General features: G+C 33.1%; 1 protein-coding gene across 13 annotated transcripts in view; it reads left to right on the top strand.

The window, feature by feature from the left end:
• LOC101901314 (pneumococcal serine-rich repeat protein) overlaps positions 1–19,387 on the top strand; it is a 520,206-nt gene that overhangs the window by 450,784 nt on the left and 50,035 nt on the right. For 8 of the 13 annotated variants that reach the window (XM_059130596.1, XM_059130601.1, XM_059130595.1 and 5 more), the window contains 2 exons: positions 11,771–11,825; positions 17,184–17,225. In XM_059130596.1, coding sequence (XP_058986579.1) covers positions 11,771–11,825; positions 17,184–17,225 — 97 coding nt within the window. The remainder of the gene's footprint in view (positions 1–11,770; positions 11,826–17,183; positions 17,226–19,387) is intronic. The other 5 variants (XM_059130597.1, XM_059130602.1, XM_059130607.1 and 2 more) reach the window with 1 other exon arrangement.

Genomic DNA, 19,387 nt, shown 5'->3' on the forward strand with positions numbered 1-19,387 from the left:
ATAGGTCAAAATTTAGATATAGCTCCCATATATATCTTCGTCCGATTTGCCTTTTATTGTGCACCAAACGTCTAAAATCAGTCCGAATAGTATGGAATTTTGAACGTACTATCAGATTGGACCTGAAAATAAGTATGCCAAATTTGATCGAAATCGGTTCAGATATAGCTATAGCTCCCATATATATATTGTTCATCCGATTTGTTATTTTTGTCCTCCGCTGCCGTAATATGCACTCTGTAATAACAATATTTGGAGAAATATATCAAATGCAGCTCAGAAATACATTTGCTAAATTTTATCGATATCGGTTCAGATTTGGATATAGCTCCCATATATAACTTCGTCCGATTTACCTTTTATTGTGCACCAAACGTCTAATATTTGCCCAAATGGGATGGAATTTGGCACATACGACCGAATTGAGTGAGTAGTATGCAAAATTTGGTGAAGATCGGTTCAGATATAGCTATAGCTCCCATATATATTGTTCATCCGATTTGTTGTGTTTGTTTCCCACAGCCGTAATATGCACTCCGTAACAACGATATTCAGGGAAATATATCAAATACATCTCAAAAATATATTTGCCAAATTTTATCAAGATCGATTTCGATTTGAATATAGCTCCCATATACATTTTTATCCGATTTCAAATTAATTGTGCACCAAATGGGCAATACAAGTCCGAATTTAAAAGATACAAATGCTTCGTCATATTTAGCCCTCTGAACTTTAAATTATAATTATAATCATAGCGTGTATGATTGAATTCTCCCATAAAAACTTTTAATTGTTACGTGGAGCTCTACTAAATTAGCAAAGTGGTGTAGGGTATCATAAAGTCGGCCCCGCCCGACTTTAAGACTTTCTTTACTGGTTTTCATTTTCGCACCTGACCAAACACTGATGCAAATATTAGGATTTGCAAAGTTGGAGCAAACAAAATCGGATTATCCTTTCTCTTTCTGTGCAGTAAATTATTTTCTTTGAAAATGTCTACATTTTGTGGGAGAGGAAATTGTCAACATTAGGCATTCAATATTCTTTAAATTGGGATTTGAAGGTGAAAAAAGGAGTTGCTTATTTTATATTTTTATCTAAAATTTTATATTTAATTATTTTAATATTTAGCATTTCTCATATTTTTGTGAGGATAAATTTATAAAATACATACATAAAAATCCAACGTCTGGTAATGGTTACATATCCGACTTCACATCCAGAGTTCACAACTTCAAATAGTTCTCTCCAAAAACTCTCCTGGTAGAGTCTTTACCAATATACTCCAAAAGTAAACTCATCTCGAACATATGCAGTAAGAGCATTTCGTCATTTTCACAAAAAATGATCGATTATACAACTTGCTGCCTTTCATAGCCTACCTCAACTCGTTTGCCAATTATCTTTCATACCTAATGGAAAGTTGTGAAGGAATATTTACAAATTCATAGAAATTGCCAAATTTCATGGAATTTCATATTTGAATTCATTACCTACATCCTGAATGTGAGCACATACACTTCTCGTATGAATACAATACATACGGAATAAATTCTAAATCCTGCATGTATTTCAGTCGTATATCAATGTTTAATTTTAAACTTCACACTTGAAGCTCTATTTTAATACCCACATTACCCGTAGCAGAAACTAAAAGGATATCTAATGCATTGCCAGCAACTGTCCCTTCATTAGTGCCGATAACTCAGTTTGCTTTGTGTGCATTTTCGAATTTATATGGATGTGATTTAATTAAACATTGACAATTCCTTAGAAGTGTGGGTTTGCATTTATTCATATTTCATAATTTACCTGAGTGGAGCACACATACAACCCCCACTCATACATAGATAAGGAGTATTTGTCGTAGGCTTTCCATTAACTTTTACAGTTATTATCTCTGACAGGCTGTGATTCCTTTGAATTATAAATTGTAGTCGACATTATTACGATCCACCCATGTACGCCCAACAATTCTCAGAGGTGTTGTTTTTGTTGTGAAAAATGGCAATGGCAGTGAGTGAAAAAAAGAAATAAAAAAAATTAAAAAAAATCTTTTAAAAAAATGTTGTGTTGACTATATATATGCCCACGTTTTGGTATATCCTCCATATAAGTGTACTGGAAGATTTAAGATTTTTCGGGTGTTTTAGTCACTAATTTAAGCCGAATTTGATGTAAAATGGCAGTTTGTGTTTCCAGTATGTAGGAAACATTCTTGCATAGAACTTCCTTTAAAGGTTCAAGTTTGGGTATAGTCCCCATATATAGCTGTAGCTCCAGATATTCAGCATTTTGATGATTTATGTTACACCTTTGAACAGAATTATTTCAAATTTCATATTTAGAGTTCGTAATGGGTACTACTTCCTATGGCAAAAAATTCCCGGTACAGATACATGGTGCCCATATAATGGTGCCTCTATATATTCGGTATTTTGATGATTTTTTATTCACCGTAATTGTATCAAATTTCATATTTGAAGTTGCCAATGGGCACTACAGACATTTTTCATCGGAAATGTTTCAAATTTGCAATTTGAAGATCCTAGTCGGTACTACATCCTGTGACGGAACATTATGCAGGTCCACGTCTTCGTATAGTCCCCATATAACTGTACCTCCAGATATTCGGTATTTTGATGATTTTTCCGTCTTTATTTACCTGAATTGATTCAAATTTCGTATTTGAAGTTCGCAATGGGTACTACAGCCTATGATCGAAAGATGCTTATATAGGTCCAGGTCTTCGTATAGCCCCCAAATAACTGTACCTACAGATATCCGAAGTTACCGTTATTTATACCCTCAGCCAAAACGTGCCTCATCGAAATAACGGTTTTTTACCCTAGGACTCTTTGGATCAAATCTGTTTCAGGACATTTGGACTCGATCTAGCAATGTCCGTTCGTCTGCCTGCTGGCTGGTGTTCACGATAACTCTCGCAGGGAGTATCCAATTTGGTCCATACTTGGTACATGATAATATTATTATCAAGCTTTGATCGGGTTTGGAGATGGGCAATATGGGTCCACTTCTTCTGGTACATTCCCGCAAAAGGTCGAAATTATCAAAAAGATATTTTTCTGCACAGAAAGAGGAGGGATAATCCAACTTTGCTCCAACTTTGCAAAGCCTAATTATTTGCATCAGTGCTAGATCAGGTGCGAAAATAGACAATATCGGTCCACTCCATCAAATACCTTCCCCACAAAGGGTCACAAAGCGTTTTTGAACAATATTATCTGTTATAAAATGTGATATAAGAGTCCGATCTGATACTAATCGGTCCACTCCTTCTGGTACCTCCCCCACAAAGGGTCATAAGTTTGAAATATCCATGAAGCTCATAAAACGCGAAATTACCATTCGATTCCATTTAGACCTGGCAAATCCCAATATATTTATCAACACAAGGTATTTTATAAAGATAGTAGAATCGGACCACCCCTTCTGGTACCGCCACCAAAAAAGTTACAAATTTTGAATAACCAAAACGAGTATAAAATCCGAAATAAGTATGCGGTTCTCTTCAAATTTCACACATCCCATTACTTCTACCAACACAAGATCTGCTGTGAAGATGGGATATATCGGCGCACTTCTTCCAGTACCTCCCCCACATAGGGTTCAATATTTTGAAAAGCAAAGCACTCAAAGAAAACGATCGTAACGATCTGTTGTAAAGATGACATAAATGTGCGAATCCCTTCTTGTACCTCACCCACAAGGGTCACAATTTTCAATACTTTCACTTGCAAAACAAGTCAGCGATTCTTTACAACTTGCTGTATCTAAATATTTTCCTCCACCAAAAACCTGGAATGAATATGGAATTTATGATTTCACATAAAATTAAATATAAATGTTCGATTTTTTTGTAATTTTTCCCATACCAATATTTTTATTTGTAATAGATGAAGTATGAAAACGGAATACTTTGGTCGGGACGCACATGTTAACATTCTCTAAAAATTATCACATATCTCATATAAAGTGAAGGAAGTAACCAATATAGTCCAAACTTTTCCACCATAAAAATTGCCTTTTGAAGTACACTTTGATAGAATTCCTTATTTTTAGAATAGCCTTCAATTCTAGACTCTTTAATTCCAAGTAATTGTTGCTTAGATAAGTAAACTCTAGTTTATTTTCCAGTAACAATTACATAATGGCTATATTTAATACTTTAGTCCCTCCCTGTAACTCTCTTCTTTTAATTTCCCATTATCCTGCTAATGGTCCATATCTTCAATTGTATTAATCCTTCATTGCATTGGTTTACAGTGCAATAGGAAGCTCTACTTCTTATGTCATTTGGAAAACAAAAACTATAGCTGACGGCATGTACCGGCAACAAACAAAAACAACTGTCCACTTTAAGATATATTACAATGTGGATCTAAGTCTCGGCCCTCTTGTTTGAGGTCCTCCAAAATGTAATAACGTCTTCTTAGTTTTTTGTTTCCTTTTTTTTTTTGTTTTTATTATGGCCTTAAATTTCACTTAGCCAGTGGGTTAATTAACTTTCTTTGTAACGTTTTTACCAGTCCTAATGGAGGCCATTAACAATGTGGTTGTAATGGACGATGGAACAGCCAGCATTCGTATGGCAAATGGCAAGACTAGAAAATATATTACTGTTCATTACAGTTAGGGGTAATTAAATAGTTGAAGATTAAAGCAAAATCGGAGAACGTGTATTTTTTTATTTATTTATTTTACAACAAAGAGCGAAGGAATGCGTTAAGGAATAGAATGGAATTTTTGAAAATTATAGTTCTAAAGTCACGAAATATATTATTTCTCCTAATTATCAAGTAAACTTGCCTCGGTTCTAGGACTACATAATTTAGCCAGACAAGACTTGGAGACTAAAATTGACAACGTAAATCGTGCGATTTAACACCTTTAGATTTTTATACCCTACACCACAAGGTGGTCAGGGTATTATGTGTTTGTGCATTTGTTTGTAACAGGCAAAAGGAAACGAGATAGATCCATAGTTCCTTTTGATGATCTGCATAGAATCACTTTCTGAGTTGATTTATGCATGTCAGTCCGTCCGTCTGTCCATGTATTCTTCTGAACAAAATGCAGGTCGAATTTATTATCCGATTGAGATGAAATTTTGCAAACAACATTTGCTTGGCCCAAGGACGAACCCTATTGAAATTGGAGATAATCGGTAAAAATTTAGATATAGCTCCCATATATATCTTCGTCCGATTTGCCTTTTATTGTGCACCAAACGTGTAATATCAGCCCGAATAGTATGGAATTTTGCACATACAGCCAAATTAGGCCTGAAAATAAGTATGCCAAATATTATCGAAATCGGTTCAGACATAGCTATAGCTCCCATATATATTGTTCATCCGATTTGTTATTTTTGTCCTCCGCAGCCGTAATATGCACTCTGGAACAACAATATTTGGGGAAATATATCAAATGCAGCTCAGAAATACCTTTGCTAAATTTTATCGAGATCGGTTCAGATTTGGATATAGCTCCCATATATAACTTCGTCCGATTTACCATTTATTGTGCACCAAACGTCTAATATTTGTCCAAATGGGATAGAATTTGGCACATACGACCGAATTTAGTCTAGAAGGTAGTATGCCAAATTTGGTGAAGATCGGTTCAGATATAGCTATAGCTCCCATATATATTGTTCATCCGATTTATTGTATTTGTTAACCACAGCCGTAATATGCACTCCGTAACAACGATATTCAGGGAAATATATCAAATACAGCTCAGAAATATCTTTGCCAAATTTTATCGAGATCGGTTCAGATTTGGATATAGTTCCCATATATATTTTTATCCGATTTCAAATTAATTTCGCACCAAATGGGCAATACAAGTCCGAATTTAAAAGATACAAATGCTTCGGTATATTTAGTCCTTTGAATTTTAAATTATAATTATAATCATAGCGTGCATGATTGAATTCTCCCATAAAAACTTTTAATTATTAAGTGGAGCTCAACTAAATTAGCAAAGTGGTGTAGGGTATCATAAAATCGGCCCCGCCCGACTTTAGGACTTTCTTTACTGGTTTTCCATGTTTTTTTTTTTTTTGGGTCGATGTTTTAAGAGGAAATTGGACGCTGCTTTAAGGAAATTTAATAAAGTTTCAAGATTTTTTTAAATATTCGTGTTTTTTAATTAAAAAATTTCGTTCTAATTTTTTTATATAATGCTCCAAAACTTTTCTGCTTGGGTTAAAAATTGTCTAGAGCGCCTAAAACTCTACTCTATGATGTGAAATATATATATTGTAGTAAGTCACGTTACACATTCCCAGCAAAAATTCCCATTACGTAATAGGCACCACCTTCTCTGTCAGATAATTGGCTATGAAGGCCTACATTTTCATATATGACTACAGAGGTTATATATCATTTGGTACGACCAAAACGTGTCTCATCGAAATAACGGTTTTAGATCCTGGACCCTTTGGACATTTGGAGTCGATCTAGTGGTGTCCGCCCGTCTGTCTGATGCGCTCGATCTCTCAAATTTGATGCAAAAGTGGTACATTGCAATATTAGTATCAAACTTAAATCCAGTTCGGACATGAGCAATATCGACCAACTCTTTCTTGTGAAGGGTCAAAATTTTCAAAGAAATTGTTTTACTGCACGGAAAGAGAAAGGATCATCCGATTTTGCCCAAACTTTGTAAATCCTAGTATTTGCATCAGTGCTAGGGCAGGTGCGAAAATGCACAATATCGATCCACTCCATCAGGAACATCCCCCCACAAAGGGTCAAAATTTGGAATAATTATAACCCTTATAAAATGTGACATAAGAGTCCGATTCTCTTCAAATCTCACACATCACAATGTTTTTATTAACACAAGATCTGGTTTGAAGATGGGATATATGTGGTTCTCCTTCTGATACCACCCCCACAAAGGGTAAACATTTTGACTATCCATGAAGCTCATAAAACGCGAGCTTAATAGCCGATTCCGTTCAAACTCGACACGTGTCAATATTTCAACACTAGATCCGTTATAAAGATGGTAGAGATCGGACTATTCCTTTTTGTACCTCCCCCACAAAGTGTCAAAATTTTAAATTACCAAAACAATCAAAAATATCCTAAATATGCATCCGGTTCTCTTTATATTTCACACATACCATTATTTCTTCTAGCACAAGATTTGCTGTGAAAATGGGATATATCGGTCCACTCCTTCTGGTACCTCCCCCACAAAAGGTGAACATTTTGAACATCTATGAAGTTCATAAAACGCAAAATTAATATCTGATCCCATTCAGACTTGGTACATCACAATATTTCCATGAATAAAAGATCTGTTGTAAGGATGGGATATATTGGACGATTTCATCTGGTACCTCCCCATATTGGGTTCAAGGTTTAAAAAACGCTCAAAGAATGCGAAATAAACATCCAACCCTCTTCAAATTTCACAAATACAAACATTTTTGCTGACACAAGAGGTGATATGTATCTGCGAACCCAAAGGGGCACAATTTTCAATACTTTTATCTGTCATAACTTGCCATATCTAAAAATTTCCCTCAACCAGAAAGCCGAGATAAATATAGAATTTATAATTTCGCATAAAATTGAATATAAATATTCGATTTTCTTCTACCAATATTTTATAAATATTTTTATTTGTATTATATGGCGTATGAAATTGGAATACTTCGGTCGGCTATATCTGGTACCTCACTCACACTTCAGCATTTTCTAAAAAAACTATCACATATCTCATATAAAGTGAAGGGAGTAGTCGATGTAGTCCAAACCTGGCATTTCGCAAATATTTATATCATATTTATTTATGTCCGACAGGAAATGGAGGGTCAACAATTTGAATAATCTTAACAGAAGTCAAAATATAAGTAAGCAATCGAGCATTGGCAGAGGATATACATCTGTCGGTAAAACTGACTGATACTTTTTATCTTTTTCTTTTTAGTATTAGATGAAGTGAGGTGCTTACGCACATTTCAACATTTTCTAAAAATTAAAAAATATATTATAAATAAAATATATAAAAATATATTTCATATAAAGCGAAGAAAGTGGTCGATATAGTCCAAACCTGATACGTCGCAATATTTTTATCATATTTATTTATGTCCGATACGAAATGGGTAATATTGGCCCTCCCCTTTGGAACCCACTCCAAAGAGGGTCAACAATTTGAATAATCATGACAGAATACAAAACTATATTCAAATAATCGAGCATTGGCTGAAGGTATACAACTGTCGATACTTTTTTTACTTGTTAATTTCTTCTACTTTTGTCGACGTTGGATATCGAACCCACAACCTTCAATTTGGCTGTGGGGAAACTAAGTTATTAATTATTTTATTTTTTTAAGGAGAAAAAACTTATTTGTTTTCACTTCCCAAGAATGCAAAAGACAGTTTGTTTACATTACCTTGTAATGGATTGTTCGACCCTCGAGGCTTCAATTTTTTTGCTAAATTGTTCCATATATTTTCCAGCTGAATTGTCTGTAATGACAGGATTATCAAAGAAAGTAAAGTGACTTTTTAGAAAATTAAAGGTGATGATCCATAAGCAGCTTGGCATCATGATCTGACATATTAATGTCAAGGTAAAACGACGGCAGGATTCGAGTTGGACTCTGAAATTCCTTTATTTTATGTCTATAAATATGCCGAGCCATGTGTCAATCATCACCTTAAGGATCATCACCTTAAGGTCCGCATTTTGGTCAAACCTGATAGTATTGCCTCAGTTTAGGTAATTTAACAAAATTGCTGTCCATTTCAATTTCACTAATACTATATTATTTTACAGTAGCTATAGAGAGTACAATGCGGCTTACAAAATTGTGTATTGTTCTTTATTTGAAACTTGCCATTTGTATGTAAGTGTGTGTGTGTGTGTGTGCATTGGAAGCTACATTACAAAATCGTTTTAACCACTACTAAATCATAACCACAACTAAGAGCCTTGTTACAAGACGTATAACAATGCGATTGTTTTTTTTTTTTTTTTTGTTCTTTCTTCGTTTGCTGGAGAAGATAAAGAAATAACCCATCTTGAGTTTAAGTAAATGTTTAGTAAGCCCTTATAAATGTATGCGCATACTGCCAGGAAACAAGAAAACAAAAAAAGAATAACTTAAGCCACTTTTGTTTTAATTATTCCTGAAATATGCAAAGGATTGAAATGCTGAAAGTTTTGGTATTATCTTTTTTTTTAACTAAAGGGTTGTTCTGTTGAAATACTTAGTTTATAAGAGTATTTTTAAAAGTATTGTGAAATACCTTAGGAATTATTGTAATTTTGGTTTTTATACCCTCAGCCATACGGCTAGAGAGGGTATATAACGTGCCTCATCGAAATAACGGTTTTAGACCCTAGGTCTCTTTGGAACAAATCCGATAAATTTGGAGTCGATCTAGCGATATCCGCCCTCCGTCCGTCTGTCTGGCTGGTGCGCACGATAACTCTAGAAGGAATATCCGATTTGATCCAAACTTGGTACAACGTAATATTATTATCAAATTTAGATCGAGTTCCCCCATAACGGGTTAATATTTGGAATAAATATAACTGTTATTGAATGTGAAAAAAGACTCCGATTGTCTTCAAATTACACACATCACAATATTTTTATTAACCCAAGGTCTGGTGTGAAGATGGAATATATCGGACCACTCCTTCTGGTACCTCCCCCACAAAGTGTTAACATTTTGAATATCCATGAAGTCCATAGAATGTGAAACTAACATCCGATTTCATTCAGACTTGGTACATCTCAATATTTCTATCAACAAAAGTTCTGTAATAAAGATGGTCGAGATCGGACCATTCTCCTGGTACCTCCCCCACAAAGGGTCAAAGTTGCAAATAACCAAAATGATCATAAAATCTAGAATAAGCATTCGGTTTTCTTCATATTACACACATTCTATTGTTTCTACTAACACAAGATCTGCTGTGAAGGTGGCATACATTGGTACCTCTCCCACAAAAGGGTCAGGGTCTTGATTAACCAAAAGCAATCATAAAATCCGAAATAAGCATCATGTTCTCCTCATATTTCACACATCCCATTATATCTACTAAGACAAGATCTGATGTGAAGATGGGATATATCGGTCCACTCCTTCTGGCACCTCCCCCACAAAGCGTCAACATTTTGAGTAGTCATAAAGCTCATAAAATGCGAAATTAACATCCGATTCCATTCAGACTTGGTACATCTCAATGTTTCCATCAACACAAGATCTGTTATAAAAATGTTTGAGATCGGACCATTCCTCCTGGTACCTCCCCCACAAAGCGTCAATGTTGCGAATAACCAAAATATCCGATATAAGCATCCAGTTCTCTTCATATTTCACTCAACCCATTATTTCTACTAAAACAAGATCTGCTGTGAAGGTGGGATACATTGATCCACTCCTTCTGGTACCTCCCCACAAAGGGTCAAAATTTTGAATATCCATGAAGCTCATAAAACGAGAAATTAACATACGATTCCATTCAGACTTGTTACATCTCAATATTTCCACCAACACAAGATCTGTTATAAAGACGGTAGAGATCGAGTAATTTCTTCTGGTACCTCCTCCTCCACATAGTGTTCAAGATTTTGAAAAAACAAAACACTTCAAATTTAACACATTCAAAGATTTTTGCCAACACAAGATTTGTTGTGAAGATGATGTATGTTTGCTAAACACTTTTGGTAGCTCACCCAAAAAGGGTCACAATTTTCAATGCTCCTATCTGTTATAACTTGCAAAACAAATCAGCGCTTCTTTACAACTTGTTATATCTAAATATTTCTCTCAACCAGAAACCTGAGATGAATATGGAACTTTAATTTCGCATAAAATTGGATATAAATGTTCGATTTTCTTATAATTTTGCCCATACTAATATTTTTATCTATATTATCGGGTACCCCACGCACATTTTAACATTTTCCAAAAATTATCACATATCTTGTGTGAAGTGAAGGAAGTAACCAACATAGTACAGACCTGGCACGTCGCAATATTCATATCATATTTATTTAGGTCCGAAACGAAATGGACAATATTGGTCCATACCTTCGGAAGGTACTCCATAGAGGGTCAACAATTTGGATAATTGTAACAGAAGTCAAAATATATTTAAATAATCGAACATTAGCTAAGAGTATACATCTGTCGGCAAAACCGACTGATAATTTTTTACTTGTTTAGTTGCCCCTATTTCTAATACCGTTCTGATTAATCTTGAGCGAGGAATTTAAATGTGTTAATAAAAATTTCACAAACCCCCCCCCCCCCCCCCCCCCCCACTTCAAGGAATCAGAAAAATTTTACTAAAGACTCCACAATACCCTGAATGGGGTGGCTGGTCGAATGCTCCTCATCTATATATATGTATGTGATTGTAATGATAAATATTTATTTAAAATATCTTCTTTTTAAATTTTGAAGAATTTTTCCCCACAGGTTTCCAAAGTAACACAGACGTCAGACATCTGAGTCGGAAAACTTTTAATGGTAAAATTTATTTTAAAAAACCAAAATTCAACATTTCACAATGTCTCCAACAAAAGCAACATGTCAGTGTAAGCAAAACAAAAAATTTCATAACTGTCTTAAGTATTTTTCTTAATAAATTTTTCCCATTTCCCAGGCATGAGCTACTAACTAATGAATTCATTTTTTTCTCTCTCAATTTTATATTTCTTCCACCAATACGCTGCTGTTGCTGCTGCTGGTACTCAGGTCAATAATGCAACAGCCCGAGTTCAAACTAAAAAAGTTACCACAGTTCCCAACGGTAAGTAGTTCAAGCAAAGACTGCAATGAAAAGAAAACAACATTTTCTACTTTTAAGTTTTTTTTTTCTATTTTCTGTTTTTTTTTTTTTTTTTTTTTTTTGGTTCTTTTTCCAAGTACCATCTGAAAGCATTCACCCATTGCTATCACCAAAGTCCAAAGAAAAAAGTAATTCAATAATATTCCTTATAACTTAAATGTTCCAAGAAAATATCAATATTGATTAAATTTGTTTTTGCCGAAATATTTATAGAAGAGGTCCCAAAAAAGTGACTCTCACCAGCGAAAATACATTGTGAATGGTATTGAACGAAGAAAAACATGAAATCTGTTTTTATATCAGACAAAAGAAAATAGAAAGTTTTAGTATTTCGTATCTTCGTTTTTCTTTAAATGAAAGAATACGAAATGCAATACGAAAAATGAAGAACATAACTTTTTCTCCTAATATCTTAAGAAATCAATAAAAAAAAACAATTGAATAAAAACATTTCAGAGCTCTCTAAAAATGAATTAAAATTGGATTTTTAAGATGGTTCAGAGTATCATAGATTTATAAAACAAGTCAACACAATTATTCGAAATATGTATTAAACAATAAATCTAGGGGCCAGCAACGCGGACCGGTTCAACTAATATAATGTACATATATTATAATTATATTGAACTTATGCTATGGATATATAAATGAATATATTAATGACCCTAACACGATGTGAAAACTAGCCTGTTTTTGTATGTCGAGTGCGAAAGAAACAAAACAAGTTTTTTGCTTCTAAATTTTGAATGTGACTTAAGAAACATTTTCAAAATCATGAAAACTGATTTGGAATAGTGTTTTTCTTTTGTATTCACTAATAAATAAATAATTTCAAATTCTATTTATTTACCTGTCAAATATTTGTTTGTTTCGCTCTTTTGTTTTTCTTACAAAATTTCGATGATTTTTTTCATAATTTCTTGGCCATTTCAAATATTGTTAGTATTTACAATCTGTCTCTGCGTTTGCAAAACTCAAGACAATTGGGTTCATATATTGTTTGTAAACATCACAAATTTTGTTTATGTGACGTAGGCGTGCAAACAATTTCAAAAACAATTGCATACACTTGAATAAAAAAGTCTTTTTTGTTTATTTACCGCTCACTCATTTCTTTATCGGTCTGCAACATTTGAAAAAAAAAATTTTTTTTTTTTTGATTTTTACATATTTTTTTGTTCAATATCAACAATGGTTAACATTTACTGTCCTTAAATAGTCGTCCCATAATACCCGAAAATAGTCAGTCCGTTACATATGTATTAGTCAAATTTAATTATGTTTGAAGGCAATTAAACCCAAGGTTCGAAGTGAATAGAACAATAGGAAATGTATGTAATTGGTAGTTAAATACAGCTGTGATTTAAGACAATTGTGTTTGAATGCCAGGTTAGCATAGCATAATAAATTTTGTGTACCATAAAAAAATAATAGAATCTTCCTACAGGTGATAATCTGGTATCTTTATAAGATTTATAAGAGCCATAACTTGATCAGTGCAAAAAACATTTATTTCTCACTTCCAAATATGCATTTAATGGCTAGTTCACTCCCCATGTTAGAGTCGTATGTTAAGTAAATTTTTCACAAATATATTTAGCATTTTATAGCATAGTCTTAGGCGCTCGCTACAAATTTGTAAATGAATTTTAGAAATGTTAACAGATTTTTTTTTTCTTAAGCTTAAATTGTAAAAATAGTTCCCAGCATTATTTTTTTGTTTAACAAAACTTCCACGATGGCATAAAGATGCAAAATAAAATAAATCTTTTCGAATGGTTGAAATTGTTGAATGTCAGTTTTGATATGCTGAAATCATATATGATACTTTTAAGCGCTCACAATAATTTTTATACATAAAGGAAACGATTTACTATATATACTACTAGCTGAACCTGGTGCGCTTCGCTACCACCTTTAATTTTATATGCATTCAAAATATTATATACGACCATTTTGTGATTAAAAAAAAAATTATTAAATAAATAAAATAAAACAAATTCAATAATTTAAAAACGTAATTATTGTAATACTTAAATGCGTAAACAAACAAATCGCTCTGTCTACCAATGCGTGAACATGCCAAGAACAGCTGACCATATAGACAAAGCAGGAACATGCCAAATTTAGTCCGCATACAGAAAGGGTTTGTCCTTCAGATTCATTAATTTAAGCTTGCAGGAAACGGCAATCGTTTGAAGTTGAGTGTCATTTCTGTAGCAATTTGAGAATTCGAGATAGCAGCCTACTTCCCTGCAATAATCGTATCATCAATGAAATTGTTGAGTAGTTTTTCATATGGGATATATATATACAACCAACCAACCTCAACCGATTTCAATATAACTTGTAAAATTTATTTTTTACCAAATTCCACCACACGTTCCGAATTTCATTCTTATCGGACATACATATCGTATTTTATATATAAAATACATGAAATCAGGTGAAATATATATGGGAGCTATATCCAAATATCAATGGATTTCAATATTATTTGACACATTTGTTATTGTACCAAATACCTTCACTCATTTCGAATTTCATTGGAATCGGACATACATATCGCGTTTGGTAGCTTTATCCAAATCTGAACCGATTTTTATATAATTTGGCGAATTTATATTTGTACCAAATTTCGTCACTCATTCCGAATTTCATTGGAATCGGACATACATATCGTGCTTGGTGCATCAGATATGTGAAATAGATCGAAAATTTATATTTAGGAGTTATATTCAAATCTGAACCGATTTCAATATAATTTGGTAAAATAATTTTTGCTCCAAATTCCGTTACGCACCCCAAATTTGAAGACTATATTTGTAATCGATCAATGGATATGTGCATACAAAAACTAAATTTTTTGGAGGTACCTCCGATTCTGATGCTTGTCTCCGATTCCAAGTGTAATTTCAAAAGTCAAAGTCAAGTCAATTTCAAAAATTTATATAGCCTATGTTACTTTCAGGCTGTGCTGTAGTATATTTGGAAAATTTCAGGAAAAATTGTTTAGCAGTTTTTGAGGCTACAAACAAACAAAATGTCAAACGTTAAAACATTTTCCCCATATAGATATAGAAGATAGAAGAAGATATAGATACAATACTATGTAATGCATGTTATGTAAAGTTTTAATTAAAAAATAATACGGATCGGATGTCCGTCCGTCAGTCTGTCCGTCCGTCCGTCTGTCCATGTATTTTATTGCCTATCCAGATGAAATTTTGCACAAATCATTTGTTTGGCCCAAGGACGAACCCTATTGAAATTGGAGATAATCGGTCAAAATTTAGATATAGCTCCCATATATTTCTTCGTCCGATTTGCCTTTTATTGTGCACCAAACGTGTAATATCAAGCCGAATGGTATAGAATTTTGCACATACAACCAGATTAGGCCTGAAAATAAGTATGCCAAATTCGATGGAAATCGGTTCATATATAGCTATAGCTCCCATATATATTGTTCATCCGACTTGTTATTTTTGTCCTCCGCAGCCGCAATATGCACTCTGTAACAACAATATTTTGGGAAATATATCAAATACAACTCAGAAATACATTTTCTAAATTTTATCGAGATCGGTTCAGATTTGGATATAGCTCCCATACATATCTTTATCCGATTTCAAATTAATTGTGCACCAAACGGGTAATACAAGTCCCAAATTAAAAGATACAAATGCTTCGGCATATTCAGTCCTATGAACTTTAAATTATAATCATAGCGTGTATGAACTTTTAATTGTTATGCGGAGCTCTACTAAATTAGCAAAGTGGTATCATAAAGTCGGCCCCGCCCGACTTTAAAACTTACTTTACTGGTTTAGAACTATATGTTCTCCCATTTATTTAGAATGGCCCATGAGAGAAACTCACTAGAAATATTCTGAGCTATTTTTTGGAGGGACCTTCGTAGACTGGGCACATTTTGTCGAATTAGAAACAAGAAATGTCGATTTTTGGTCTTAAAATTTAGTACAAAATCGCAAAAAATATAAATCGGTCCACACTCTGGTATAACCCCATAGAACGGGTTTGTCCGATTTTTGGTATCTGTCCAAAGGCCCAAGGAAAGTGGAGTTTTCAAATAATTTTTCTCAAGGAACAACCAGATTTTTTTTTAAGATCCAAGAAACGTGGATTTTTTAAGGAAAATTTCTAAAGTATCAACTCTAAATACCCTGAAAAAAAATCCACTCAAAACGACATGGGTTCTAAACTCAGCACTTTTTTGGACGTATCTAATTATATGTATATACATTTTGCAGGCGGAGAGTGCAAAAGACTCGTTTTATTTTAGGAAAGCTGATGTGAAATTTGTGTTTAATTTTACACTTAATTTTGTATGGTTTTGAATATGGGGATTGAACTTGCAATCTTCTGAACACTCCGTGATGCCATAACTACTTGGTAAGATGAGAGTAAAATATTTTGGCTTTAAAATTTGATGGGAATAGTTCATTACTTTGTGCCGTAGTGATAATTGAAAATGTATGCTGATATCATTACATCGTGTCCTATTGGTAAGGCAAAAGGTATATTGCTCTCAGTACTTTTGTAACAGCTTGCTACCTCTTATTTTAACACGGATATGTCATAAAAAGTAATTGCTTATCAATTTCGTAAAGGAAGTCTTAAGGCTAGAACAGATCAACGCTTAATCTTGACTTCGGTGTGAAAATCCAACACTTGTGGCTGGAAATAGTCTTGTATTTTTTTTACGTTTCATTTAGCCAAAAATGGCTACGGTATTGTATTTTCATGCCAAACTCACGATTTGTTTCACCCTTTAGATATACTCCTTTATTCATTACTTGATAAGCTAAAAGTAAGATATTATGGCTTGTAAATTTGATGGTAATAACTCATTATTTTGTGGCTTACTGGTGATGCCGATTGGTAATGTACTCTCATTACTTTTAATGCGGAATGTGGCTACAAAATGTTTGCTGGGCTCGGTTATCTGTGAACTGTGTTTTGAAATGAACGCTCTTTGATATTGGGTTATCAATCTGTATAAATTGTGAATTTATTTAATTAAAATATAAAATATGGCAACTGATATTGTTTTATTTTTTAATGCAAATGTATTGGAAACTGGAATGTTTTATTTAACTTTTAATTTGAACAGACCCTGTAATATCCGATTTTCTGAATTAAATTACATTTTTTGATTTGATTAATTGAAATACCAACTGGTTTGCATTTTTAACTCATATTTCTTTTGTTTGTATTTTTTTCTATTCTTACACTTTCTGCCAACAATGCAACAACATCAAATATTGTATAAAACCAAAACCAAAAACACAATAGTTGTGCTGACCAAAGATGGTGCCATACCGGCTCCTGCTCTAGGTGAGCGAAAATATCTGTTTTTTTTTTAGAAAAATAATAATTCTTATGTTACCACTTTGCCTGTGTGTGTATGTTATGTTTTTATTATTTTTTGTTATTTTCCTTTTAAATAATCATCAATTGTAAATTTAAATTGTATTGATTGTGTTGCTGATTGCGAATGAACATGAATGCCAATTAAGTATTTCCTGATTATTTAACAAGGCCATAACTTAAGGCGCTTAAAAAATTAAACTACTCTTGCTCCTCTCCCACAACTACCTAATTGATGCTGCAATGCTCTCTGCTCTTCCCCCCAATGCGTCTCGCTTTGACGAATCTGTAATCCTCTGTTTCATATCTGAATTGTTTAATACAAACATGAATTGTTTTTTTTTTTTTTCTTTTTTGTAATCTTTTTTAATTGCTCATAAGGAAAGAAGAAAATGGATACTAATTTGAGATCGAAATAAATAGTTAGATTTAGTTTTATTCTACAAATTATTTTTTTAAGTTATACCAAACTATTATACCAAAGCAAATAGACATTATTTGCTTTGGTATAATGTCAAATAAAGACTATTTCAAAATGGCTTAACAAAATAATTAGTTGAATACATATCAGATTTTCTCTATTCAAACCATTTCTTTCGTAAAAGTGATTTGAATTCTCTCATTTGTGACCAAATATTTTTTTTTTCTAAAAAAATCGATTGAAGTTAAATTTGCTTACGGCCATTTTTGTCTCAGAAAAAAAATTGAAATAATTTCAAGAATTGGGTTTTGCAATTAATTGATTTAAATACATTTTCCTTGGTATGTCAAAATGTCCATTTCTCAATATTTGGCTTAAACAGATGTAAACAAACATACATATGCTGAGAGCACATATTTGCTGCATATTTATGCATACATAAATACATTGCATATAAAGGGTGATTTTTTTTAAAGCTATAGAATAGAATCAAACTTAGATCGAGTTCAAAATCGGTCCACACCTTCTGGTACGTGTTAGATGGTAGAGATCGGACTATTCCTTCTGTTACATCCCACACAAAGGGTCAAAGTTTTGAATAACCAGGATGACCATGAAACTCGAAATAAGCATCCGTTCTCGTCAAATTTTGCTTATGCCATTATTTTTTAGTAACACAAGATCTGCTGTGAAAACGCGATATATCGGTGCACTCCTTCTGGTACTTCCCCCACAAATGGAAAAAAAATTTAAATGTCCATGAACCTTATAAAAAGCGAAATCAAGATCCGATTTCTTTCATAGTTGGTACATCTCAATATTTTCACCAAAACAAGATCTCTCATAAAGATGGTAAGAATCGGAACATTCCTTTTGGAACTTCCCTCAGAAAGGGTCAACGTTTTGAGTAACCAAAACGATTATAAACTCCGAAATAATCATCCTGTTTTCTTCATATTTCACACAACCTATTATTTCTACTAACGCAAAATCTGTTGTGAAAATGCGATATATCGATGCACTCCTTCTGGTTCTTCTCGCAAAAAGGGTAATAATGTTGAATATCTATTAGGCTTATAAAACGCCAAATTAACATCCGAATCCATTCACACTTGGCACATCTCAATATTTCCATCAACAAAATATCTCTTATAAAGTTGGTAGATGGATGGTATAAAGAGATCAGACCATTTCTTCTGGTTCACATAGGGTTCTAGATTTTGAAAAACAAAACGCTCAAAGAAAGCGAAATAAGTAAGCATCCAACTCTCTTCACATTGCACACATACAAACATTTTTGCTAACACAGGATCTGTTGTGAAGATGATATATATCTGTGAACCCCTTCTCGTAACTTACCCACAAAAGGTTACAATTGTCAATACTTTCTCTACAAGTTACTACATCGAAATATTTCCCTCAACCAGAAACCTGATATGAATATGGAATTTATGATTTCCCAATAAATTGAATAAAAATGTTCGATTTTCTTGTAATTTTGCCCACACCAATATTTTGCTCTGCATTAGATGAAGTAGGTCCGATACGAAATGGAAAATATTCACCCATTCTTTCGGAACCTACTCCACAGAGTGTCAACAATTTGAATAATAATAATAATAATAATAATAATAATAATAATAATAATAATAATAATAATAATAATAATAATAATAATAATAATAGTATTAATAATAATAATAATAAT

This window comes from Musca domestica, unplaced genomic scaffold, assembly GCF_030504385.1.
Source record: "Musca domestica strain aabys unplaced genomic scaffold, Musca_domestica.polishedcontigs.V.1.1 77, whole genome shotgun sequence".
Classification (NCBI taxonomy): Eukaryota; Metazoa; Arthropoda; class Insecta; order Diptera; family Muscidae; genus Musca; species Musca domestica.